Consider the following 26,164-nt stretch of genomic DNA (forward strand, 5'->3'; position numbering starts at 1 on the left):
CCTTTTGATGTATTTTCTTGATAAGAAAGACCACTGGTCGTTATATTTGAATAGAAGTCAGTACTAAAAGAATTTAACTGAACCAAACTCAGTGAGAAAAGATGGCCTTTAGAGAATTTAATAAATAAGACAGTGGCTGCTGTGAATAAGATCTGTCTCTTATACTATGGTAGAAAGAATGAAGACAAACAGACTGAATGCAACCAACACTATTGCAGTGCGACTATTACAGTGGATACTTGTTTTAGAAACTAAAACAGTCCATCTTCTGTGTACATACATCAGCTAGTATTGACAAACATTATTAGGTCTTATGGGAAAAATCTCTGTATGTAACAGGCCAGACTGGCCAATTGTAGCGGACATGCCTGGTGAGGTTGGGGGTCACTGACCTCTCGATGGATTCTAATGAACTCCTGGGGGTCCCCTTTCGCCCATGGAGGCAGCTCCACATCACCCAGAGTGGTACCATCTTCCATACAGCCTATAGAGATATGGATACACAGTCACATCACATCACCGTGTGTCATCCTAAAGATACCCTGTGGAGTGTTTTGCCACTGGTGGCACTATGGAGCAATGTTTTGATGAGTGGTTCCCCGTTTTGCTACCACATGCACGAGGATGTACGTGTATATGCATTAGCACCTGAGTAACGCGATCCACATCCCTGCCAACAGCTTCACACAATTCCACTGATCGACTGTTGTTGGCAGTAATGTGCCAATTAACAGCGATGCGCAAGCGAAAAGCAGGGAAGAAGACTGCCAGCTGATGTAAACAATTTATAATTTGTTTTCTTTTTTCTTCTTCCCAAAACTGGCTTTGCAAATGTTTTAAAAATAAGGAAGGAAATGCATTCCACACATCCAAGGATTACAAGAAAACTTAACTAGGCACATTTAAAGGATAAGGCCGGTGATAATGTATATTGTTCTCCTTACGATGAACATGGGCACTGTAGTTTATTATTATTATTTTCAACCCCAAATACACCATCCTGCTGCTGTAAATACTCACTAGACCACCAAATGTGCCTCAATCTGCAGCTTAGCCTTTAAAAAAAACAAACAATATATTTGTGACCAGGTTTTAAAGATTTACGTCTTCTAGAATGGGCTTAGGGCTGAGAGCCTCAGACAGGGTAGGGAAGTCGGAAAGTACTGCAAGACTGAGATGATTGTTGGTTTGAGTCTTTTTATGGGATTTGTTGACAATAAGAAAACTATAAAATAATGATAGTCTAATCTTTTAAGCAATAACTAACAAAGGCACTTGTACATGGCAAATATCTTAACAGGAAATTCATACTTTCAGTCATTCATTTAGATACACAGAGGATGATTTTTGTGCCTGACCCAGCTGGATGTGGTTGGAGTTGAGCAGGAAGTCAGGCAGGTAGAAGAACTCTGGGATCAGTTCTCTGACGTCCCCCATGTTGTCTCTGGAGGCCGACTCCCAGTCCTTCTTTACACTGTGAAACATCCGCTCTGGGATATCCAACCCACCCTGTGGAAAGACGAGGCACAACACTCAGTACACTGTTGAACCAAACTTTGCAATAGGCATATTAATAAAGTAGTCTGCCTGATTCAGTGTAGTGAACCATATTTTATGTTCTTCACTGTATTATATAAGCAGGAAATATTTGCTACTATTTGAAGGAAGCGTTTCATCTTTCTGTAAAATTCCATAATCTATGATGGAAATCTCATGAGAGAGAATGTAATTTAGAGTAAAACAATTACCTCAATGAATGAAAATAGCATATATACTGGTAAACTCGGTTAGAGATGTAAATCCAGTTATGGATATTACTACACACCCGTTATGCGCTTCACAAGACAAAAAGGCACTGTAATTCACCAGACTAACATCTTTATTGCTTTATTCTGACTATCAAATATGCATGCCTTTTCATTATAATCAATTGGATGCTGTACTGTAAATTGGTAACATCTGTGGCTATTTGCATTGGCTTCTTTTAGATGCTTTCTGTAATTATTTGCATATATATTGAAATCTCCCTATAATCTGCTTTCATACCAAAAACAGCATTGAAACAGGTTTTGGAGGGCTGAAAATAGCTCATATTAGAGTCATATTATTAGCAAGATTATGTTTGAAAATAAAAAATGACAAAGTGATGAATGTCAATGGGAATCTGGAGCACTGGGAAGAGCCTGTGGGTTAGTGGAAACAGACTGATAATAAAATTAAGTTTCTTCCATTTCTTCAGAAATATCAAGACAAAACCTTCAGTGATCAGCAGTGATTACACTCAGAATTTGACCTTTATACATTACATAATATACATTTATCATTTACTGTAACATGCTTTGGTGTGTACATGTATTTGGTGTGTTCATGTGTGTGAGAGCCAAGACTTCTGCAGAGCTCCAATATATAAGATGAGCCTTGCATTCATGCCAAAGAGACACAGTTAGTGGCAGTGAAATCTTGTGCTACAGCTGTCAGGTTTAGATTTTATCTGATTCATCAAAAAACACACATATTTGCTGTGATATAATCACATTAGTGAAGTGTTTGTTTAGTATTATACTTTTGCATATGATGGATGTATTTAATGTTAGGGCACAAACCAATAAAGTGAGAAACAGAAACAGAGGAAAATGCTTCCATTTTCTATTCTATTGTGAACTAAAGTAGTAGATTTTTTATGATGTGGAAATGGGTCAATAAGACAACAATTCAGGTAATTTCTTCCTGACCTCCCCACTGTGGGCACTAAGCCACAGAAGTTTATCTAATACCAGCTTATCCATTTTAAGGAGATAAAAATGACCAACCATGATTTGAGAGTCTAGCTGTATTGCATTGCACTTCCTGGTGTTCAAGGCCTCACCTGCAGTGTCTGGAAGGTGTGTGAAAACGGCTCCATCCTAACAAGGAAGGACGCTACGATGATGGCTGAGGAGTAGTGGGTGCAGTAGTGGCATTGAGCCGATAAATCTCCTAAGGAATAAAAGTGTGTTGAATAAAAAAGTACAGTGAATAGCAAAAGAAAAGAAGAACGAAAAGTTAAGAGCTGAACACATACCTTCACCCTCAATGTTCTCTACTTCTTCATATCTCTGGATGAACATCTGTCTCCTTTTCTCTGTCTGAGCTCCCATTGGCTTAGACAGGTCACGGAAAGTTGCAGGATTTGACAGATCAAGTGTCTATCAAGGACAGAGATAAATCAAACCCGTAACCCTTTCATTACCCTACAATGAAATATGAATGTTCAAGACAAAGATGTTACTGTGTGTGATCTTACCTCTGATTGGTAGTCAGCTAGGACCCAGGGGAAGACTGGATACTGCATCAGGTCATTGTATGTCCTCCCAGCGATGGTGTTCAGATGCATCAAGTACTCAAAGTTACTTATTTCCCCTCTCTGGAGGACAGACAAGAGTAATATGAAGCAGATAACCACCTCACAAAACACAGGAATATAGTTATAAACAAACGTGGAACTGGGTTACTATTAATGTCATATCTATTCAACATTTTGGCAGTCTCTACTGATGTCAAAAGAAGTGAATCCGTAAGCACAAACAACTCTGATAATTCAAAATGGATGAGGGGCCGTGTTTATTACATTACCTGCCATTTAACAAGGGCTGCCTTTTCAACCACAGGAGTCTTCCTAAAGCACAATAAAAAAACAAATACCTTGAATTAGCATCAGAGGCTGTTTACTGAGCAGTGCCTACCAACACAAAGTTTTCTGCTTGCATTGTTGCCTAGCAACCAGTATTGAAATGTAACACAGCAGAGTTCTGAAGCAGCAGAGTGGAGGTGAGTGAGTGAAACAGAAATCGTGTGTACACAGCTGTAGGAGCCGTTATGGGATTGAGGTGAGCTACAGCATAAATAGTGTAGTACAGATGTGGAGGATGTAACACACGGTACCACCTGTAGGTTGTGAGGAAATATACTTTTGGTAACACTGTAACTTGTCTGACTAGTCTCCATCAGCAAAGTGAGCTATTTAAAAGAGGAAGTAATATTTTCCTTGTAAGGTAAGTTTTTAAAATGACAGGCAGAGGTTAATGATTACTGGTCAAACAGGAACAACACCTCTCTTTCAAATTTCTGCCTAAGAACAGTTCACGGATTTACAAGAAAAACATGTAAGATTTCCTGCTTCATTGCTAAGAAAAACAATAGCTTTTTCTCCAGCTGTTTCGCTAGGTGTTTGTTCATAGAGTGTTGTGAGGTGATTCACTCAAATAGAGTACACTTAAGAGTACAAAAACTGCTCAATCAAAATACCTTGTTTTCCAATTAATCTACCAGAATATGTGTTTGGCTAAACAAAACATCTATACTAAATGACAATGTTGCTGAACATTTCATTAGTATTTTACTCGTGGAACACCTATCTAAACTTGTTTAATCTCAATCAGGAAAGCATTCAACTGCTCCTGAAATCTCTTTTCCCTCTGTGGCCTGTAACATGGCAATAAAGTCCTGGCGCCAAGCACCCTAGTTGCTAAGTAACGCTATTAAACAAGAGGAACCTTGACTTTCCCTGTTCGGTGTAGGGAGGCTAGGGAAATGCTGATATCACAAACGGTGCATTCCTGATCTTTCCTCTTGACTTCAACGCCACATTTTGTGAGATAGGATTGCCAGGTATTATTAATACAACTTCTACATGCTGACCAAATTGGAAATGTAGTTTTAAGGTGTTTTTTTTTTTGTTGCTCATGACTACAGTAATGGAGGTTTTTTTTTGGTACATAGGTGAGAGGCTTCAAGCTGAATGGCTTGTTCACAGGAGCTAAAGCTGTTGGTATGTTTCTAAAACGGAAGACAATCTCATCACTTGATTAACATCAACTCAGGAAAAAAGAAGATAAAATATGGTGAGTACATACCTTCATGTTGGAAATGTAGATAAAAGTTTTAAAAACAAGAATACAGAAGGATACAAACTGAAAAATTAAATAAGGATGCATACAGTAAATGGATTTAGAGAGCAAGGTGCTACTTTAAGTGTATCCATTTTTTCTAACACCAAAAAATCCTCCCCTCATCCAATAACTCCTGACCAAATTATTTTGTAAAACTACACTAAATCAATCATTGCATTTGGCCCAGTATGTGTTATCTAATTGCAGGCAATAATTTCATGCAATAGTTTTCTATAGGAGGTTATAATGGGAACAAGCACCAGTGGATAACCTCTCTCATCCTGAGGATGATGAATGAGGCGAGAGAGGGCCTTGGGGTGTAACACAGACACAAACAGACACACACCTTGCTCTTTCAGACAGGGAGGGGAGAAGAGCGAAGCCCTCATCACACTCCCAACACTCCCCAACTATCATTTATCAAAGTCCTGATTTGACTCTTTGTGCACGCGCACACGTACGGTAGTACAGTACATCCATGTTTGTACACACACACACACACACACAAACAGAGTGCTTGCCTGAAAAGAGCAGCTCAATCAGTTGAATGGTGAGGGAGCATCAGCACTCATTTGTTTTTGTTGTATTACCCAGTGTCGCCTCTCTCCTATTGTTCCCCTGCATTAGCCTTAATTAGAGAGTCGTGCTCTTAAATACCCCCATGGGCGACACTGGGTGAACACGCACTAGTGCAGACAAAACACTGCGACACACGTGTGCGCGCACTCTCAGAGACACACACACACACACACACACACACACCACTCAAGCTCTCATACCTCAGAGAGCATGCTTTCCCTACTGCCCCGGGCCATACATAAGCCCTTGTATCTGAATAAATCACATCAGGCTTACACACACATATTTACACGTAAACATACACACAACACATTTATTTGCTATAGTACTGTGTGGTGGTGTAGATTAGATAGATTATTGTAAATAAGCCTCTTGGGGGCAACTATCATTAAAGTGAGGCTGAGCTGAAATTTTAAACTGAACTGTTACATAGTAATTCTCTGTGTTGCAGTACCATGCCCAAAGGGAAGGGAGCCAAAGGGACAAAGGTGACCCTCAAGATTGCCAAAAAGGCTATACGGATGACCCCAGATGGACGGCGCAGACTAATCCTTAGCAACATGGGTATAACCATCTTTCCAAAGTGTCTCCTCAAACTGTCCAATGTGGATGAGTTGGATCTCAGCCGCAACCTGATACAGAAACTCCCAGACAACATTGGGAACTTCTCGTCACTCAGATGGCTGGATCTACACAGCAACAAGCTGGAATCTGTGCCCGAGTCCATCGGCAACCTGGTGGGACTCACCCACCTCAACCTTTCTAACAACCGCCTAACCTCTTCAGGTTTACCTTCCACATTGGGATTTCTCACCAGCCTGAAGAGTCTCAATCTGGGGATGAACCAGCTGGACACCCTGCCTCCCACTATGCTGGCTCTAGATAGCCTCCAAGAGTTAGGCCTGTTTGATAACCTCTTCATCAAGCTTCCAGAGTTTGTGAAAGTGCTACGCAACCTCACTAAGGTGAACATGAAACGAAATCCTCTATCATATGCTCAGGGGGATGCTGAGGGGATGCTGAAAGAAAAATCTGAACCAGAGGAAGATGTGTACCTGGTCCATGAGAGCAGCCTGTGTAGGACATGCCTTAAGAGATGTAAAGAGCAGAGGGAAAGGCTTACGAGAGGGGGAGGAGGAGGAGGAGGAGGAGGAGGAGGAGGAGGAGGTGGTGGTGGTGGTGGTGACATGTTTGAGGACAAAAGGATAAGAACTTATCCAGGACTGATGGTGCCAAACTCAGTGGCTACAGTCAATCAAGATGTGTGGAGAATAAAAAAGGTGGTACACAAGCCAATCAAATGACCAAACAGCTGCTGACATCATCTTAAACTATGGAACAAATTGAATAAATGTCACTTTTAGGTAGCCATAAAAACTATAATAATATTTGCATAATATCTTACTATATGTCACACAACTATTTTTTGATGTATTTTCCATTTCAATTGATGAAATAAAAAGAGTGATTACATTTCTAGAAGTATTGCTGTTGGATGACTGTGACTAACGGTGGACACTTACCTGGCATTAGCAATGACCTCAGCAACCCCTCTGCCTTTTAATGCTGACACTACCATGCACAACCTGCAGGGAGAAAGCGAGGGGAAAGAATAAGGATCATAGTCAGAATGCTGAAAATAAAAACTTTAACATCCAGTTTAAATAAATATGGTACCTTTTATATGCAGAGACATGGTCTCTATTCAGGAATACCAGGAAGGCTGAATGTCCGTTTTTCATGAAGACCTCGATAGCATTGTCCTGATTGTTACAGAGAGGCACAGTGGCTATTTAGTAACTCAGACGCAATGACATTTGTGTCTAGTCAATATTTTTATCCATATGATCTTTTTTAGACCTGGACTTAGCATGCATCTTGACTGATTCTCTAAGCCACATGCAGAAACAACTAAACAACTGCAGCAGCAAGCAAAATGCACAACAAATCTGATTTCTATGACAAACTTTAACATCTAATGTGAATGTATTCCAACTAAATCCTGTGTAGACACAATCTGAATATAAGATGAATGTTAATTCAAAGCATCTGTGGGAGCATTTGGATGTCTAACCTCTAAAAGGAAACGCATGAAGCGGGCCTCCTTGATATCCTCATAGAGCCAGCGTCTGCAGCTGGCTGATTTCAGCTCTTTACTCAGCATGGTGGAAATAAAGGAATCTTTCACACTGGCAGAGAATGAAAGGGACACCGAGGACAAAAGATGACTAATTGAGACAATGGAGAAGCTAATGTATGCTCATTAGATGCTTTGCTATAACTGCACACAACTGTAAGGCACACAGAGCTGTACCTGCTGGGGTGGTGTTTCCTGCAACAAACATCTCCGGCAGGACTAAGAGTGAATCCCTCACACAAGAGCAGGCTCCCCTTCCCAAACAGCAGCACCCCCTCCGTCACTCTGAGGCCGCTCACCATCACTACACACATCTTAGCCTTTACCTACAGAGAGCAGAGAGAGAGAAAGAGAGATACATTAAGCCCCATGTGAGAGGCACAATACACATCAGCACATTTCTCTCCCGGGACATGACATGGCAGCATCACAGGCACTTCGGGCTTTACTTGATTGATCATTTTAATCACATATTTTAATCATTATTAAAAAGACACAGTTGAACACTTCATTATCAGAGTTGATTGATGGGGAGAAGAAGGCCCAGCCCCTTTTTCAGCCATGTGACTGTGTGTTTAATCCAGTGCCAAAGTGGACCCACATGCTGCTTTCAGCGCTGGTTGCAGCTAATGCTAACTGCATTGTGATAATGTGTGGCTAATTCTATTGTCTCCCCTCATTTCACAGTGAGTGTGTGCACCTGGCTGTCTCCCTGTGTTGGCCCCTCTGCAGGCCTTCTGGGACACAGCGCCCAAAAAACCATATGGGGCCCCAACATACCCGCAGGCCCCTCACAATTTATACTAATCAAATAAGACTCCCTACCCCCAGACACAGAGTCACACACTTGGTGGAGGACGCCCTGTCTGGCCATTATTAGGAGAATTAATCACTGCCACACACACAATGGGAAACCTGCTAAGTGATCAGAACCTCTTGTCTGAATGCACACAGAGACACACTATGATAGATATGGATGTGAAAGCGTTTAAGAAGAGTCAAGGTGAGTGAGTCTCAGCTACATGGCACAGAAAGCTTACATTGAGCTATATCATGGTCAGATTTTATGGTAGTTTCCATCAGTGAACACAAAGTGGCATCAGGCCTACTCTCCCTAACAATGACAAGATTTCAGGAAAAAAAACTAGTTAAATTTATTGTTATCAAAGATTAAATACATAACAATAAACTTGTTTCCTTATCTCCTTACTGTGCTCTGGACAGATATGCGTTATCAGTCTGTGGGTGATTTAGCTGATGATGGGAAGAAGGAGAGAAAAGGAGGACTTTTATTGACTGAGAGCCTAATGTCAGACCATTGATTTCTCCCCACACACATTACTGTCATAATCACACTATTGGCGCTGGCAAGCTAATTATGAGTGGGTCTCCCTTTGTGTGTTACTGTGTGTGTGTGTGTGTGTGTGTTAGTCTGTGTGTGTGTGCATTTTTCAGAGCTAATGACTGTGTTCATTTGACAGGAAGCTCAGCAGGACTCACACACTGAACCACTGCAAGAATCAGGACACACGTGCACACATCACACACTTACTAAGCGGATGTAAGACAGCTTGCATCACCTCCTACTGTTTTTATTAATACTTCTGTCAGAAACATTAAAAGCCGCGGCTGGTTGCCGGAGCGATGAGAGTCCCTGTCAACATGTGCCTTGGTTTCTAACTCACTGGAAGAATGAGAAGAGCTGAGCTGGGCCTCGACATTAAAACATTACACTAATGAGGAAAGATGAAATTCTGATAGCAGCGCTGGGCTATTGGAATCCCTTAGTCTACATCAGATAATTATGATTGTGAATATTAGCAGGGTGAGAAGGAGTAGTGCTTGTGTTTAGGCATGTTGTTTTTAGCCAAGCCTTCCAACACACCCTCCTGCGCTACAGTACCTCCTCTCCAGGGTGCAGCTTCTGCAGGATGATGCGTATGTCGGAGCAGTCTTGTGTGTGGGAGCAGGGTTCGGGGGAGCAGGGTTCGGGGGTGAAGGGGTCAGGTGTGTCATTCAGAACAGGGAAGAAGGTCAGATGGTCACAATCCTGTCCTCCCCCTTCTTCATCCTCTTTAGCCTCTGCTCCAACTTCACACAGGATCTTGGGCTCTGTCACAAATGAAACAAATTTTCCCACTAAGCTAACATTCAGCCTCCCATATTCTGGTAAAAGTACATTTTACAAAAATAACAGGCAACACTTTTCTTACCTGTATCACCTTCTGTTCTATTTTTGTTCTCCTCAGACATACCAGTGCTTAAACCCAGACACAGCATTCCTTGCACCTGTAGCAACATATGGCATTGTTAAAGGTTGGACTGCGAACTAGTTGTCACTAACACTAAATAGGACCCTGCTCCACCCAAAGATCTCACTCTAAACTGAAAGGCTATACCCGTTTGGACAGTCTCAGAGCCTTTCTGCGGACACGCGCTCTGGTCCGGTTGGGTCCTTCAACAGCATCTTGCACCCAGTCTCGGCTCAGCATCACCCCTGGGCCAGGGCCGAACACAGATCTCTCCCTCAGCAGCTCGGCCTCCACATGCAGCCACATGGAGCTCACTCGCTCCCACTCACTGGCTCGTAACTGGGACACAGAAACGAGCCCGTGATAGAGGGAATACATGAGACAGAGATACGCGTTATTACAGCTCCAATTTTTCCTTTTTAATAGCATTTATTTCAGTATACTTATGGTAACATTTCTGTCAAACCTGGAAATGGTTTGTCCTCATATTCTCAAACATGCTGTGGCCTCTCTGTCGATGTGACTCCATGTAGGACAGAAACTCCTACAAAGAAACAAGAGTAACCTGATGGGTGCAAATGAAAAGAGCGGGCGGCACAATCGCTCTTCCTCTAGCTCATATTGTACACACACGACACACATCATGTTCACAGAGATTGTATATTCATAATGGTATTGTTGTTTCCTCATGCAATTACAATGCATTCATATAATTACATCTGTTCTAAATTACATTCACTGGGCAAAATAAGCTAGTGGCTACAGCCTTACAATAACCCTGTCTGGAAATGTAATCATTTGTTGGTGTTATCTAATTAACATAAACATTAATATCACTGAGCCACGCCACAGTCAAGGGCAAGGTAAAAATGTGTGTGTGCCTTTATTGTGTGTGAGTAAGTATGTATTTGTCGATTAAAAGAAAAGAAAAGAAAAAATGGAAAAACCCAAAACAGAGCCGTGTTGACACTGCAGGATACTCATGTTCAGCAGACACACTGGGATCATATTCTGACTGTTAACTGCTTCATTAAGCCCATCATCACAGCAGTGCTCGCTGAGAGACTAGTGAAACAACATGTGTCCATCCTCACAGCTGACCCAGGAAAGCCATTTAATTGACTGAATGAACATGCAGTAACTCTTTATTTCGAGTCTTATTTACAGATGCTAATTCTGCGTTTTGTGGTATAACCCCATGAATGTAATAATTGATTTCAAGTACAATAAAAAAGCAACTACTTCTGTAATACAAGAGATGCAAAAATTCAACATGATTTCAGAAAAAACCCATGCATAAAAGTTGACAACAAACTTTGACAAGCCCTCTGGAGAATGAAAACTGTTTCTCTAAATAACTGACTGCCTATCCAAATGAGAAGTTGTGCAGAGAAAGAAATAAAGGAGTAATCTGAGGGGAGATTATAGAAATATTACAGACAAAAAAGAGAGTAATAATGAAGTTTGCGAACTGGAGCCGTGTTGTGACAGATAAACAGCAAGTCGGCGTCATCATCTCCTAATTTCATTCCTTCATTTGGACAAACATAAGTAATATATAGCATTAATTACCCTATTTAGCAGATAGGAACCTCATTGGCTTTTTAAATGCTGCATTAAATACATAACTCATCTCTTCCCTCTGCAATTAACATCAGAACATCACACTCATTTCCATTTTAATGACTTCCCAACAATACGCCACCTTTGATGATAAGGCAACATAATGTCAACTTCATTCTGGGCTGGCAGTGAATGTGTAATGAACTTAACGTGATCATTAGTGCTGTTAATTATCTTTCTAATATGAGGACACAGATATGATTATGGAAACTGCATTCGCTGATGAAATAAATCTCTAGAAGAATTGCACTGAAGCTTGACTGAGGACAGAGTCTCATACTCTGCATTCTCATTCATTACCTACAGTAGGCTTTAAAACTCAGTTTTTTGCTCAATAAAAACAGAAATCTGAGACTCGGAAACTATGCTCAGTGCTCTGTAGAAATACATTACTATGGATCCAATGACTGAACAGAGACTCCCCACAAGCTCATGACTTGCCAACCAAAGGTCATAAGTTGATGATCCAGAAATTAATTAATGACTCACTTGTTTCTTCATGAGGATGAATGGAAAATGAGTAGACTGGCTGACCACTACTGATGATTTGAATATCGTTTTTTGAACACTTGCTGCATGTTGCAACCTACTAAGAGCGAAGTGGTGCAACACAACGAGAAGGCAAATGTCCCTCCCTCTTCTTCTCTGCCTCTCAGATGGAAAAACAATTCATCACCCTCCCTGATAGCCTGTCAAGGACTGATATGATAAAGAACAACATCAAATGAATAATGTTTTCATCAGATTGGTACCACTATAATTGCCAACCCGAATTCTGTCGGCAAGACACGTGCACAAACAAGAACACACACATACACTTTGTGGGGGTGAGACAGACACACAGACGCGGTAATTTCATGCCTGTGTGCCTGAGTAATATGTCCCCGCTCCCTGCTCCAGATGGCTCGACGTCTTAAGCGTTGTGGGGGAACTAATGATGTGGGCCACGTGTTTCGGGGGGAAAAACAACAATAAACGCGTCTTTAACCTTCAGCAGCAAACAGTGTGTTGTAGTGAGTGTTCCCATGGATAGGCCTAACAGATATCAATTACTATGCCCACTCAGGGGCAATCAGCTGTGATAATCCAAATCCATTTAAAGAAATAATCAAACACCCCCACAGGGCTGGACGGCCCACAGCACAAACACAGCAGTGACTTTGGGATGAGTGTTTGGGCACAGTGCTCAGGGATGCAGGGGCACCTGGGAAAAAGTAACAGCCCTACACTCCTCAAAGGGGAGTCACAAGCATACACATCTCTCCGTCCTGTCCTGTGCAAAAGAACCAAACATTGAGAGAATGTGAGTGTGTATTTACCTCTACTGTTACTGACTCTTTGCCTAGTCTGCCCAAAGCTGAGCGAACAGCGTTGCTGATCATATCAAACTTCTTCTGAGAGCTGCTGGCCACCTTCTCCTTCTGAGACTCTGAGGAGGTATATAAAGACAAACAAAATCCAAATGTCAAGAACATAAAGCTAACATTCAGGCATCTTCTCGTTCTGCAGTTATTAGTATAGTGAGAGCTAACGTGTGTGTAACAGCCAGGCTTTGTGTGCCGTCTCCTCCCACAGAGGGCTGATGTCAGTCATGCTGACAGGCCCTGTCTCCGATGTGTGGCTCGCTGAGATCTCTATCTTATAGGTTTCTTCAAGCGTGTGTTGCCTCTCCGTCATGACCTTTGACCAGCAGGACTCCGTTAAGGACACTAGTTCACTGTCATCTGGGACACACACACACACACACGCACACGCACACACACACATTTGTTCTGAACTCTCTAGTGACCCAGGAAACCTCCATAGACTTAGAAAATCTACAAAAATGTCAATAAATGAATGAATGTAAATAAACCCTCACATACTGGCCATCATACCTGTGGTAACGTCTGCTCCATTGCTGAGGCATGCAGAATGTCTGGTTTTGGTAGCAAATAGGTGGGACGAGGCTTTACTGTTGTGCAGTTTTCGTGCCATACATCCGAAACCTTCAGGGTAGCTACAAAAAAAGTGTGATTGTGTGAATTACCAGTGAATCCTGGTTTCAACTACATGTTTGTGTGTGTCTGCATTTGGGTTTTGCTTTCGCTATTACCTGCCAGATCGTATCAGCAACAAACAATGAAGAAGGCATGTAATGAAGTTCACATTTGCATTGTAAGTTGCCATGACAACATCCCAGCGTTCCATGAAGGTCTGTAACGCCCTGATGACCCCTTCCTTTCCTTCTTGGGAATGTCGCGGTTGAGACAAGAAATAAAGCAGGACTTTATTGGTGCACGAGTAGAGGGCTGACACTGTCTTCTCTTTCTGAGTTTGGCCTTTCTCCAGAGCCTAGAAGTAAACAGCAGTGTATCTGTTATCAGCTGGTATAAAACTGAAGTGAAATATTTGTGACATGTGGGCAGATTGTACATTTTCACAATCCAGAGCTCCAATTGGTTAAAATTCAATTTCATAACTTCAATTTACAAATTAGCAGAAGTTTTCAGGTTTATGAAATTCAAAAGTCAGATTTACGGTGAAAACATTTTTTCCATATTTTTTCATTTTTTTTCCTTTCTATTGCCTTTGCTATTTATTACTGATATGTCTTGTGAAGCACTTTGGGCTGCATCTTTGCATGAAATGTGCTATTCAAATAAAGTTATTATTAAGTATCTATATGAGGTACATGTATACTGCTGTATGTACATGTCTATGTGTTCGTCTCACCACTACAATCTGATCTGCAAGGAAGTTGAGCAATCTCCCAGAGTCTCCCAAGAATGTTCCACTGTAAAGTTTCTGCAGCAGAGTCTTACTGAAGAGCACCACATTCTCCATTAACCTGCCCATCTGTCCTTCAGGCCTCTCACTCTTGCAGTCTGAGAGGTAAAATACAATTAAAAAACATAAGAAGCATTACACAGGGATCCAGACTAACTTTTTACATTGGTGGCACTGGTGCGCCTAACTCATTTCATTTTTAATAATACATTTTAAGCGTTTTTTGTCAGTTCCCATACATATTGGTAATTTCTTAACACATGTAAATTATTGTAAACAGGAATAAAGGTGCAGATAAATGTTTTTTTAAATGGACTTAAATTTAGTAAAAGATAGCTTTTCTTTGGCTATATTATAAACAGTATTAAATTTTATTATCATTTCTGATTCCTCACTGCCTCGGTTTGCCGCTGTCTGGGGCTGAAATGCTGCCGGGAGACTGCTCTGCCAGCTATGCTTTAACGTTTCAATAAAAAAAAAAAAGCACTGTTCCCAGCCATGCTTTGGGCGCACTCTTTGCAATAAATGCAATGCATAGTGCACACCCAATTGGTGTTTGTTAAGAAATATTTTTATAAAAAATTATGTTAATCAGACCTGAAAATTTCAGGCGCACTGGTGTGACCAATGAAAATGTTTGGTCGCACTTGACAGATTTTTCGTCACACCCTGGAGCCCTGGTACATTCAGATGAGAGATTTTTTTTTTTTGCATGGAAATAGTTGGGCCAGTTTGAGATATGAGGAAAGCATGCATTGCAATTCTACCTTGTGAGTTGAGATGAGTGTCTTTTTCTTCCTCATGGCTGAGCATGTGTATGATGTCCATAATCCACTCTAGCAGCTCAGTCTGGAAACTCTGCCTCTGTTCCAGCAATGCACCATCAGGGGAAAACTGTGACATTTAAGCACTTTATTAGTTAAAAAAACATGACTGAAACTAATGAACAACAAATAGAAATAAGAGCCGTCACATATCAAAAGTTCCATCTATTATGCTTAATAGTGAGGGGAACACCTTGTCTAATATGTTGTCTCAAGTGTAGGTGTTGGTAGGTGTGTGTGCATGCAGGTTTAGCTTATCTAGCTGAAAAACACCTCTACAGAAATCTGTAGTTCTGGGTCTATTGGTGTTCTCTACCTCCTAGTGGTGAATGATTTTATAAACACTACCTTGGCTCTGCCTTATTTAGTAACTGAGCAAAGAGTGGCACCTTCTGGAGAAATTAGAGTTTTGCAGTATTATAGTATATTGAAGAGCCTTTTTTAGTGGGAATGCATTTTGGCAATAATGTGTGCATAATGTGTTGCATGTATGTCGATATTTGAGTGTGATCTGAACAAAATAAATTAAGTAATTGGTTGTATTTGTGTGTGTGTGTGTGTGTGTGTGCATTCACCTCCAGCAGCAGAACAAGAGGATGTGTGCTGGTGTTGGCCGACACATTAAGAAGACTGTCCATTAGCAGAATACGGATGAAGTCGCACACTGGCTTCCTATTTGGATTGAATGTGACCTCACCTCCACTTATTACGCAAGGCTCAACCACACCCTGAAAGAAGTGGACAAACCAGTAAATAAGACCAGAGTTATGAGAACTGTTAGGGTTTCACAAACCCAGAGTAACGCACAAACCTCTGAACCGTCCAGAGGGTACACAACTCCAGCGAGTGCATGGAGGAACTCTGGTAATGCCCACAGTGGGTCTTTGGGCCGGAGGTTATGCAGTAGACAAAGGAACTGCATCACACTTGCTGGGAGCTGCAACTCCCATGATGCATCAGCGCCTGACATGTGCTTTGTTGAAAGAAAAGGCTGTTAAAACATAAGAAAAATGCATTATACATTATCAATTTGTGGTGAAAAATACTGAGAAGATATAAGGTTAGTTCATTCTTACCTGATTAATGATGACTTTGACTAATTCCAGCAGTATTGTCGCAGCTTCAACACAGAGCTGCTGAGCAGGAGTGTCTGCTTGGCTGTCAATCAATGACTGTAGGACATCATCCAAATGCACCTGTAGATGACACATAATAAGAGCATTATGACAGGGATGATGAAGATGATTTGCAAGATGAACAATAACTCACCTCTCCCTCTGCAGTGTGACTGGCCTTCTTCCCCAGCAGCAGAGCAGCCAGGGCTTCATGCACCTGAGGCAGGTGAGAGTGTTTGATCAGTAGCCCTTTTAGAACATCAAAGCCAGGACATGTGGTGCTGGAGCACTCATAAGACCAAGAATGGGCTCGGAGGTTGTCTGCAAGGCAAGAAATCAATGATAGAAGTTGATTTTGGATGAAAGTAACAAATTCACAGTCATAAGATTTTAGTCTAAGATGTTCAATATGTCTAAAAATATTTAAATACAATATAACATCACTATCTAGTTTGATTTATTTATAAATTACACACCATCATCATTGTGTATCAAAATATCTAAATCTTCCCTTCATATGGTCACAATATGATTCCAGTGAAAGAGGCAAAATGACAACACTGAATTATTTCCCTGCTTCACATGAGAAATTATTCAACTTTATGTACCCATGACAGCAAAGGGTTCCTCCATGCCCTCAATGAATGTTGCTGGGAGTACCCCCTCTCTGAAGCTGTTCTGCTGGCTGGGACTCGACAGAAAGTGTGTGAGCAGGACGAGACCCAGTTTCAAGGTGGAAGGGTGAAGGTGGGGCTGAAGGAACAGCAGGAACCAATCACTGCCCAGGGCATCAAATAAGGCCTTCTGACGACTAGTGGGGAATAAGAACATGATGTTCATGTTTCTGCCATGACATTAAGGCACATGAAATACTTGGATAATATGTTTTGGTTCCAGTTTTGGTTTAGTTAAGTAGTAACAGATGCTACTCACTCTTTGATTAGGAGGCTGTCTGAGTTGAGGATTTCGCAAAAAGAGAGTAACATCTGGTTGCGGATCCAAATGAGGCTGGCTGGATCAGAACTCACAGCTACAGCACAGATAAGACAAATCTACGTCAGCACCGGTAACAACTTGTGTCATCTGTGAGACATGTAATGCACTGTATAGAAAGTAGTTATGTGCTATATGGTGTACCTGGCATATCCTGTGAAAGATCACTGTCAGATATCTCATTGCCTTCATTCATGTTACTAAGAGGAGGGAGTGTGTAGACCAAGAAGAGCCCAAGTCTGACCAGATAAAAAGAACATATTTTAAATACAGAGCTATTCCTAAAAACTGAATTGATCTGACATCTTTATGTGAAAACTGTATGACAGGAGCACTTTGTTGTGGCTGATGTATTCCCAGACCGTACCTGCATATGTCCAGAGGGGTGAAGTGAGCTTTTAGGAGGGATGTGATGACACAAGAAATGATCTTAACCTTCTGAACAGTCACAGCAGGATCAGAAAGTTTGAATAGCAGCTTTGGTAGCAGGCCCATACTGTGCATGACCGCTGCATTCCTGCTTTCACTGCAGAGAATCCAGAGATAGAAACGGAGAGAGCATTAATATCAATCACAATCTGTTCCCACAGACAGAAAATCTAATTCAGCAATCCATGCACACATTCAGTCATTCTCTTCAGCCTCTGTGACTGATTCTGTTGAACATTCCCTTGACTATTTCAGTTATACATTTCCGTGATATTGATGACAGGCTGCTGCAGATGTTGACAGAACAGCCGATAAAGTCTGTCCTGAACAAGACCCTCTTTATTGTGTTATGTAACTTGTTGGCCACGTGAGTTAATAATTAATAAAGATTAAAGCTACAACATATTCTGTGTAGTCTGGTCACACGCTGATAGCTGTGGAAATTACCTTGAAGATTTCAGGATTTCAGCAAAGTGGTTCAGAACTGAAAGGTCCAGATTATCTGTTGTCTTCTGCCATACCTGAAAACATGGTATAATGAGAGAGCAACAAAACTTAGCTTCAAGATGCAATTAAAAACTTTCCAAATAAATACAGCATGGACATAAAAATGATCCATTCCCTACTTCCGCTGAACTTTTATGCTAGAATTTGGATGCTTACCTCCAGGTCACACAGCAGGGCCTGGAAAGCAGGTATGTTCTGTAAGCAACCAGAACCAGACCTCAGCTCCACTGAACTCGAGAGATACAGAACCAACTGTAAGGTTCTGTGGCTGACCAGACTGCTTTTCATCTTCAGCAGGAAAGCTAGCAGCTACAAGGAGTGCAAATGATATATAAGAACAGATCACAGTAAGGTAAGCAGATTTCAGATGTCTGTTTATGCATATTGTGTAGCTACTCCAGTGATTTTACAAGATCTGGCAGACCTTGTATCCACTGATGCGGTTCATTTCCTGCTGCATGGCAAGGTTGGTCTCCAGCACAAAAAGAAGAACTTTAACAGCTGCATACAGAGCGCTATCATCTGGTGCCATTGCAACTAGACTGAGAACAACTGCAGGCCCACCGCTGTAGAGGAAACCATTAGATGCACTGCTGGGGGTGAACACACGCACACCTAGAACAAAGAGACCATGCACTTAAAAAATGAGCCTGCAAGAATCAACTAAAGCGGAAATAAACTAAATAAACGGAAATAAAAATAATACTTTATTTACCAAAATGTCCAATCAGGGCTGCTCCTATGGTGCGAGCTGTACCACTCAGGTGCTGGCTGATGTTTCGAGCTAGGAGCACAGGGGTGGAGTGATCCCGAGATGTTATCCCCATCTGTAATTACACACAATGATTGCTACTCTGTATCAAAACAATAAACACATAGGTTCAGCATGTGCCTGCCTTACCTCTTTAGCAATCAGTCTGCAGTCCACCTCATTGTAATCCTCTCTGATCTGTGCAACAGTTGTTAATGTAGAAATTGCTGGGTTGATGCCAAATGAGATCCTCTCCTCAGGAACCAGCCTGAGAGGGAGAGACTCATCTGGATCATGGCCTGGCCACAAACAGAGAGGTGAGACAACATAGGAAGGTTAAGTAGAACTGCCTTACAAAAGTCAAATGTGATGCGTCACCATAATCATCACTATCTAAAACTAAGAAAAAAATAGCTGTGCATAATGCAATTGCATTTAATTAATATATTAATTAGAAAATATGTAAATGTAAATATATTTGTCCTCACATAACACATAAGTTGTAAGAATTTGAAGTATTTATAGTATAGTTTGTTGTTCTGCATCAGTATATAAGATACTCCTATATATCGAAGCACATCATCTGTTCTGCAGAGAAAATCATGAATGCAAGCAATGAGCACCATGGTAACATCATTTACTGCATACCATGGCATGGTGGGAACACATAAATAACACAAAAAAGATAACCAAAAGATTGACTGATCAAAACTATATTCCTAACGTATCTAGAAACAACCTTATCTTATTCTAGAATCATATGTTACTCATAAACCACAACAAAATACATTTACTGATTCAGCATGTATAATTTTCCTCTTATCCAGGATGACTTAAGGGAAGTAAACAAAAGACATAAATTGCACAAGAATCACCTGTGTTGCGCAGAGCCAGGAAGTTGCCCAGATAGGTGGTGCCTTGTGTGTACATGACAGCCACAGCCTCAGGGCTCAATGCCTCTTCAAAAAGGTAAGAAGGACCCACTCGCCACACTAGAGCAGCATGCTCCTTCCAGAGAGCTGGTGTTCCTATCAGTCCGTACACATCAATCACAGCTGTGGGGTCCATGGAGACATACTGACCAGGGAATGGCTGAATATACCTCATCTGACAGAAAATGCAGAGGCTATGATACATGAATAGATAAATGCCACATTAGAAATAGAATCAATTCCATCATCAGCTCCTCATCTCTCTCCTCTTGTCTTACCTTTCCTGTCCCCACTGCCTTGCCGTTGAAATAGGCTGAGGCCAGACAGCTCTTCTTCACGTCTTTGGCCATGACCACAGCCAGATGGTGCCACTGACCTGGGACCAGCATACTGGAGCAGCGGAACCTCAGCGAGGTAGGCAAAGAAGTGGGAGTGCAAACCTCTGGCTCCATCATGTCTGTTAAACAGACATGAAGAAAGACATTCAGTCAAACTCTGCAGTATAAACTGATGATTGTGCAGTCCTATGTTGTGTAAAGTTCACCAAGGGCAAAAATTGACAAAACTTTTATCACTCTTACCCAGGTATGTAAATGCTTCCTCCTCTGTCGAGATAACTAGACAGCCGTCATAGGCTGAGAAGGAGATAGAGAGACAGATGTATTGTTGTTCAGTCCGGGACATGTGGCGAACCACTGACAGTAGACGGATTGGGTGGGAATCACAGGCTGAACTGAACCTGTTGATCTGGAACCAGCAGGCAAATGAGAGACCAGCTGTAGGAGGGAAACCCCGGCAGTCTAAAACATGAGGGAGATGGTTAGACATTTTATCCACATTTATTCACAAATATGTGAGTATTAAACATTTAGACACATCGCTTACCTCCTCCAATTCCACCTGTTGAGATTGAACCAGCTGTCACTCCTTTCACTGTGGCCAGAGAGGGCAGGAAAAGGCAGCTGCAAAGCATACCGTCACATGCCAAGATATTGGTGAATGAATGAATTACATTTTACATTACATAGTGATTTCCTCACGAGTCAAACCTCACTGAGGTCATTTTTGCAGCACATATGTTATATGACTATTTTATGTATAGCATTTGTACTATCTTTCATCAAGGAGAGATAATAATGCACAAGTCTGAAATTTATTATACTTAATAATCATCTTTTTTCAATATTATATGCACTTTTTTTTCCTTTCCCATCAATTGGTGCTGCAACATTAAGTTCCATCTAGTCACCTAGTCTAGTCTATTTGATACTGCAGAGACTACAAAGAAACCCAGTAAAACAGGGACTCACCCATATCCACTCTCACTCATGTCAAACTCTACAAAGGCAGGTGAGGAGGAGAATCGGTGTGGTCTGAAAGTGCGCGGTGACGTCATAGACACCAGACTGATGATCTGGTGGACAGGGATTGCAGATCCAGCAGAGGATCCACTTCGAGTTGTAGACTGTAATAAGCTGAAGGTCCGCTTCAGTGTCTTTACTGGAGATCCCGATGAGGCATCTGCCTCTGAACTGTGACCTGGTTTAGACAACACAACCAAAATCCAATGTGTGCCCAGCTTCATGTCCGCGTTTGAAAGACCAAATTAAACCTCAAGACGATTGAATCTAACATGCATCAGTAAAAAGCAGGCATAAAACAACAGAAAGATTAAGTTATTAAAATAAAACAAGTATGTACCATTTGAAACAGGAGCTTTGACTAGTGGGTGACATTCTAGTTTCAATTGCTTGGCAGTTTTGTCTGCCAAGCACATGAGAGGGTCCCCTAAACACAGGAACTTTCTGAGGAGGAGAAAGTAACAAATACATCAGACACAGAATATTGTAGCACAAATATTGAAAATAAATTAAAAAAGCAAAACAAAAAACAAAACAAAAAAAATACAAAAGCCTCTTCATCTTCAATACAATAAAGACATGCATTTGTCTGAATAGTCTGAGTATGTTTGACCTGAAGTCTGAATGTGTGATGGCCTGGGAGGAGAGCTTCTCCAAGATACGTGTAACAGGTAAATGTAATGGGTGGTTTGGAGCCATCAACATGCTCTGACAGTGGGCCAGGAGTGTGGAGACCAGACCCGCCTCGCACATTATCTGGCGGTTTCGCTCAGATTTGACCATGGCCTGGATGTGGTACGCCAGTGAGAACTGGACCTCCATAGAGAGCTGGGAAAGAGGGAAAAAAATCAGTCTCATTCTGGGGCCCGTTCGTGTATTAGCATGCAACATTAGGGACTATAACAAGTCTAGAAAAAGGTACCTGCGGGTCCTTGGGAGTAAACACTGATGGAAGTAGAGTCACAATAACTCGGATTGCTCCTGGATGAAGAATAATATGATCACAGGTGAACCTACTGTAAGCCAAGCAAAAAACACAAAACGAAGAAAAATATGGATTGATACTTATGAGATCACATATACACCCCATATGAATGTAGAGGAAATTCATCTTATAGAAATATGGCTTCCACCACCTCCAAACTGTTAGAAATATCCACCTGTACTGAGACTCTGTGCTGACTGTAGAAATACTAGGTGCTGTGTTTCTGGATCTTCCCTGTGTGTCCTCCACGGACTGTGGGTCTGATCCCAAGTGGACAGGAGGGGACCCTGAATACACTCCTTCATGCTCTGCTGGTCCATTTTGTTTCTCTTTGTCTTCGTCACACCCATCCTCAGGCTCTAGTCCCAACTTTAACTCCAGAGGAGAGTAGGTCCCTGTGGCGAACTGGTCGAGATAAGAGAGCAACCTTAAACATGTCCGAAGTGTGACAGGTAGATTGGACTGCGGTGTGGTGGAGGGAGAGGAGGGAGTTTCAGGGGCCTCTGCTAACTCAACAAACTGGTAGAAACTCTTTCCAGGAGACTGGTTGTCCTCTGCCGTCTGGGGACAAGAGCCCTCCTCTCCATCCAACTTCTCTTTCTCAGGGCCTTCAGTGTGGAAGCAGCCCAGCTGGAGTAGAGCCTCTGCTAGCCTTTCATAAAAGCCACCAGTCTCAAAATGGTGTGCGTTTACTGTATGAAGATGTACAGCCAAGGCCAGAATGTGGAGAGTGAGGAGGAGGAGGTCCAGCAGCGGTTGATGCCCCAGGGACTTCCACACTTCTCCCTGGGGAGGGTCAGACAGAGCTCCTTCCATGTCGATCACCAGAGACAGCAGTCCGGTGAAGCCTCCTGCTCTCCTGAAGGCGTCCCAGCTATTAGGGCTCTCCAGCACCTTCAGTACAGACTGAAATACAGAAGAGAGGAGTCGGTCAGACCATTTGGATCAGTGAGCATGTGGAATCACACAGCTTAATCATACACGTGACAACGTAGATTCTGTTTACTATACTTTAGAGAGAATGTATTTTGATAGACACTAAGCTTTGCTCAAAGTCTCAGCTTTTAAAAGCATCTCCCTAGTCAATTAAAACAATGTCATGAAAAATAGATGAAAGATATAGATATATCATAAATCATTTCTGGTAACTAGTTTTTGGAGGTGAACAAAATCACATTATCTTTATTCAATTTAGAGACCTAATCCATCAGGTAGGTAATGTGTGAGGCAGAACGCAGAGGGAAATGTGATTAACTGAAACTGGAGTAATCACAATGCCTCTTAGCACTTGCCAACCCAGGTCGTACCCAATCTGATTGCCATCTGCTTTAACCATGTTAGCACAAAGAACACACACACACACACACACACACACACACAAGCTCCTGCATGCATGCACAGACAAGCACAAGCGTACACACTCACACACATTGAATACACACAATATCTGCAAATAAGTGCTCTTCTCGCTGCCATCTATAAAAATGGACACATACAGTGGGTGTGTAACTTAGTTAGGCTTAATCAGATATCAGTCCCATTCACTGATCTGATAGAGGTGGTAATCTTCAGCGTGCCACAGCACAAGGCTGCTGGCCTAATCAAATCGGTCCAGAGTTAACACCTAAACTTGTTTTAGCAAATCAATCTGCATTTGTCTATAATGTAATCAGGGTCCCACATGCTAAGAAAATAAATTCACTAGTGAATTTATTTATAATGTTTTAAGTGCATTACAATTTGTTATGATTTGATGTAGAGTGGAGACTACATTTACAGTTCAGCTGAAGTCACTGCATATCTGCGTGTGTGTGTGTGTGTGTGTGTCGTGTGTGTGTTGTGTGTGTGTGCGCTGTTGTCTGTGACTGTGGGTGCATGTAAGTACCTGCAAAAGGTCCCGCTTCAACCCAAGTTCCTGCTGTGTAGAGGAGCAGAGGGCTCCTATGGCTGTACTCATGAACTCCTCAGGGTTAATCTCAGCTAGCTGCTCCAAAATGCTCAGAGTGGGACCTCGATACTGATCCTCATCCAAGAAGATCTTTATGTAGGGAACCATACCAAGGTCTCGCACTGAAACTAGAACACACATGCAAAAATCAAGTATACAACAGCAGTTTCTAGCCATAACATAAACAGAAGAAACACAAAATGATTGCAGATTGTGAAAGAGTAAGGAATTTAATTAAAAATTGGACATGAAAAGAAGCAAATCTGTATACCTGTGTTTTTGATCGAACGCAAAGTAAGGCTTGACACCACTTGAAGCATACAGGTAGTGAGCAGTCTCTCACTGTCCTCCACACAAGGCAGCTGCTGGTGATCTAAAGAGCACAAGAACTTCAGATGCAAATTACAGAGTAAAATATACAAGATGAGAAGAAGTTCCACATGTGAAATTAGGCTGCTGAGCAACACCTGCAGACCAAAGGACAAAGCTCCACATCAATTATATTTCAAAAAGGACTCACTTTGAAAGTAAAAGTACTGAATCATGACTGGGTGTGTTGCTCAATCTCACGTTTGATGTAATGTCATATTGTTATGTCACACAATGACTCTCTGCTCTTAGTTGTTTAGTCATGATTACATCAGAATTTGAGGAAACAAATATGTTAGTTCATACTTATTTGAGGGGAAGAGACAACTCCAGCCTTCCTGAGGATCTTAGCTCTCCTGCGAAGATCACTGAGCAGCAGCTCCAACAGACCCCAGTCACTCAGCACATCAGCTAGCATACCACTGTGCACTGTCATCCTACAGAGTAGAGGAGATAGATTTTATTCAGCCTACATCAAGGAAACAATGGGCAGAAACAAAACACTTATTTTCCAGAAGTTGCCACCTGTGGTGTTGGTCATTAATTTAAAAAGATATATACTGTATTTATACCTAAAATTGGCAACTTTATCATGTCCTGTGTACATCTGTCTTAATGATCAGACAAACCAAGCCGTTGCAGTACCATTTGGAGAAGGTTATGTTTTTGGCTATTTCTTATTTAAACTAGCTTCACACAACAAATTCTGACTAGCATCAGAGGATAAATTTAGGCTAAAATATTTTAAGCAGGAGTATCCTGAACAATTCTTATTAATATGTTACCAACTAGCACTGCTCACCTGTGAAAACACTTGAGAGCCACCACTCCAAACTCCATCCCCGCCACTCCTCCAGCCAGTGTCCCAGCCCAGCTCTGCTTCAGCACACCCAGCAGTGCCCGCAAGGTCTCATGGGGGATGTAGTTCAACTTAAATACCACCTGTAGGAAACCCAGCAATGAAATCAGACATCATATGAATGTTGTATCAAAGAAAAAGTATTCACAGGGACTTTGCTGTCAACATTAGAAGTCATACCATCTCCAGCAGTGAAAAAAATAGTTTTTGAACAGGTGCTGGTTTACGCCACACACAGGCAGCCAGCTGGGCCATCGACTGGACAGTCCACTCCAAGAGGAAGAAATTGGCTGGGTCCCTGTCCCATATTGTCTGCAGGGTTCGAAGAAGCTGGCAGCACAGCAGAGAATCCTGAGAACGCAGCAAGGAGGCCTGCAGCAGGTGGAAGGCAGGCAGGTTCTTTACTGCTGCACCTGAAGACAAAGGTACATTAGGAGATGAATCGTTAAAAGTGTCAGTACACTTAACTTGTCAAAGGACATTTCAGCTCTTTAAAACATATTGAATTGAATATGGTCTGCATGTTTCAATAACTTTTTGAACTGGGAGAGAATTAGAGCTTTTACGATTAATTGATTAATCAATTAGTTAACAACTATTAAATAAATCGCCAAATATTTTGATAATCAAGTTTTGAGTCATTTTTTAAGAAAAAATGTCCAAATTCTCTGATTTCAGCTTCTCAAATGTGAATATTTTCTGGTTTCTTTAGTCCTCTATGATAATAAACTGAAAACAAGACATTTGAGGACGTCACGTTGGGTTTTGGGAAACAGTGATCAACATTTTTCACCGTTTTCTGA

The 26,164-nt window shown here is 41.6% G+C and overlaps 2 protein-coding genes across 12 annotated transcripts in view; one reads left to right on the forward strand and one right to left on the reverse strand.

Moving 5' to 3' along the window:
* The window catches only part of wdfy4 (WDFY family member 4), a 41,899-nt gene that overhangs the window by 7,247 nt on the left and 8,488 nt on the right, over positions 1-26,164 (reverse strand). For 3 of the 7 annotated variants that reach the window (XM_044213095.1, XM_044213094.1, XM_044213100.1), the window contains 47 exons: positions 25,542-25,774; positions 25,305-25,444; positions 24,809-24,939; positions 24,405-24,506; positions 24,071-24,261; positions 22,361-23,091; positions 22,123-22,216; positions 21,814-22,028; positions 21,541-21,644; positions 21,150-21,378; positions 20,725-20,801; positions 20,421-20,639; positions 20,118-20,296; positions 19,783-20,014; positions 19,058-19,206; positions 18,872-18,983; positions 18,581-18,771; positions 18,313-18,465; positions 18,097-18,170; positions 17,588-17,746; positions 17,365-17,459; positions 17,161-17,257; positions 16,836-17,038; positions 16,382-16,548; positions 16,189-16,308; positions 15,924-16,103; positions 15,688-15,840; positions 15,056-15,182; positions 14,235-14,386; positions 13,615-13,853; positions 13,397-13,518; positions 13,052-13,243; positions 12,839-12,948; positions 10,363-10,440; positions 10,044-10,235; positions 9,858-9,933; positions 9,548-9,756; positions 7,822-7,970; positions 7,582-7,696; positions 7,185-7,270; positions 7,031-7,093; positions 3,613-3,655; positions 3,284-3,403; positions 3,062-3,185; positions 2,867-2,976; positions 1,359-1,509; positions 393-484 (listed from right to left, as the gene is read on the reverse strand). In XM_044213095.1, the coding sequence (XP_044069030.1) occupies positions 393-484; positions 1,359-1,509; positions 2,867-2,976; positions 3,062-3,185; positions 3,284-3,403; positions 3,613-3,655; positions 7,031-7,093; positions 7,185-7,270; positions 7,582-7,696; positions 7,822-7,970; positions 9,548-9,756; positions 9,858-9,933; positions 10,044-10,235; positions 10,363-10,440; positions 12,839-12,948; positions 13,052-13,243; positions 13,397-13,518; positions 13,615-13,853; positions 14,235-14,386; positions 15,056-15,182; positions 15,688-15,840; positions 15,924-16,103; positions 16,189-16,308; positions 16,382-16,548; positions 16,836-17,038; positions 17,161-17,257; positions 17,365-17,459; positions 17,588-17,746; positions 18,097-18,170; positions 18,313-18,465; positions 18,581-18,771; positions 18,872-18,983; positions 19,058-19,206; positions 19,783-20,014; positions 20,118-20,296; positions 20,421-20,639; positions 20,725-20,801; positions 21,150-21,378; positions 21,541-21,644; positions 21,814-22,028; positions 22,123-22,216; positions 22,361-23,091; positions 24,071-24,261; positions 24,405-24,506; positions 24,809-24,939; positions 25,305-25,444; positions 25,542-25,774 (7,280 nt within the window). The remainder of the gene's footprint in view (positions 1-392; positions 485-1,358; positions 1,510-2,866; positions 2,977-3,061; positions 3,186-3,283; positions 3,404-3,612; positions 3,656-7,030; positions 7,094-7,184; positions 7,271-7,581; positions 7,697-7,821; positions 7,971-9,547; positions 9,757-9,857; positions 9,934-10,043; positions 10,236-10,362; positions 10,441-12,838; positions 12,949-13,051; positions 13,244-13,396; positions 13,519-13,614; positions 13,854-14,234; positions 14,387-15,055; positions 15,183-15,687; positions 15,841-15,923; positions 16,104-16,188; positions 16,309-16,381; positions 16,549-16,835; positions 17,039-17,160; positions 17,258-17,364; positions 17,460-17,587; positions 17,747-18,096; positions 18,171-18,312; positions 18,466-18,580; positions 18,772-18,871; positions 18,984-19,057; positions 19,207-19,782; positions 20,015-20,117; positions 20,297-20,420; positions 20,640-20,724; positions 20,802-21,149; positions 21,379-21,540; positions 21,645-21,813; positions 22,029-22,122; positions 22,217-22,360; positions 23,092-24,070; positions 24,262-24,404; positions 24,507-24,808; positions 24,940-25,304; positions 25,445-25,541; positions 25,775-26,164) is intronic. The other 4 variants (XM_044213101.1, XM_044213096.1, XM_044213097.1 and 1 more) reach the window with 4 other exon arrangements.
* lrrc18a (leucine rich repeat containing 18a) lies at positions 3,687-6,989 on the forward strand. Of its 5 annotated transcripts, XM_044213124.1 has the most exons (4): positions 3,687-3,866; positions 4,557-4,647; positions 4,759-4,880; positions 5,959-6,989. In XM_044213124.1, the coding sequence occupies exon 4, from the start codon at positions 5,963-5,965 to the stop codon at positions 6,809-6,811; it is 849 nt and encodes a 282-aa protein (XP_044069059.1). In that variant the 5' UTR covers positions 3,687-3,866; positions 4,557-4,647; positions 4,759-4,880; positions 5,959-5,962; the 3' UTR covers positions 6,812-6,989. The 5 variants fall into 5 exon arrangements, with proteins under 5 accessions (XP_044069059.1, XP_044069056.1, XP_044069060.1 ...); XM_044213121.1 differs by lacking the exon at positions 4,557-4,647; XM_044213125.1 differs by lacking the exon at positions 4,557-4,647 and having other exon boundaries at positions 3,730-3,807.

This window comes from Siniperca chuatsi, linkage group LG11 (genome assembly GCF_020085105.1).
Source record: "Siniperca chuatsi isolate FFG_IHB_CAS linkage group LG11, ASM2008510v1, whole genome shotgun sequence".
Classification (NCBI taxonomy): domain Eukaryota; kingdom Metazoa; phylum Chordata; class Actinopteri; order Centrarchiformes; family Sinipercidae; genus Siniperca; species Siniperca chuatsi.

Excerpts from the sequence above, each read along its gene's own strand:
- lrrc18a (XM_044213124.1), top strand. The coding sequence starts at position 5,963 with ATGCCCAAAGGGAAGGGAGCCAAAGGGACAAAGGTGACCCTCAAGATT.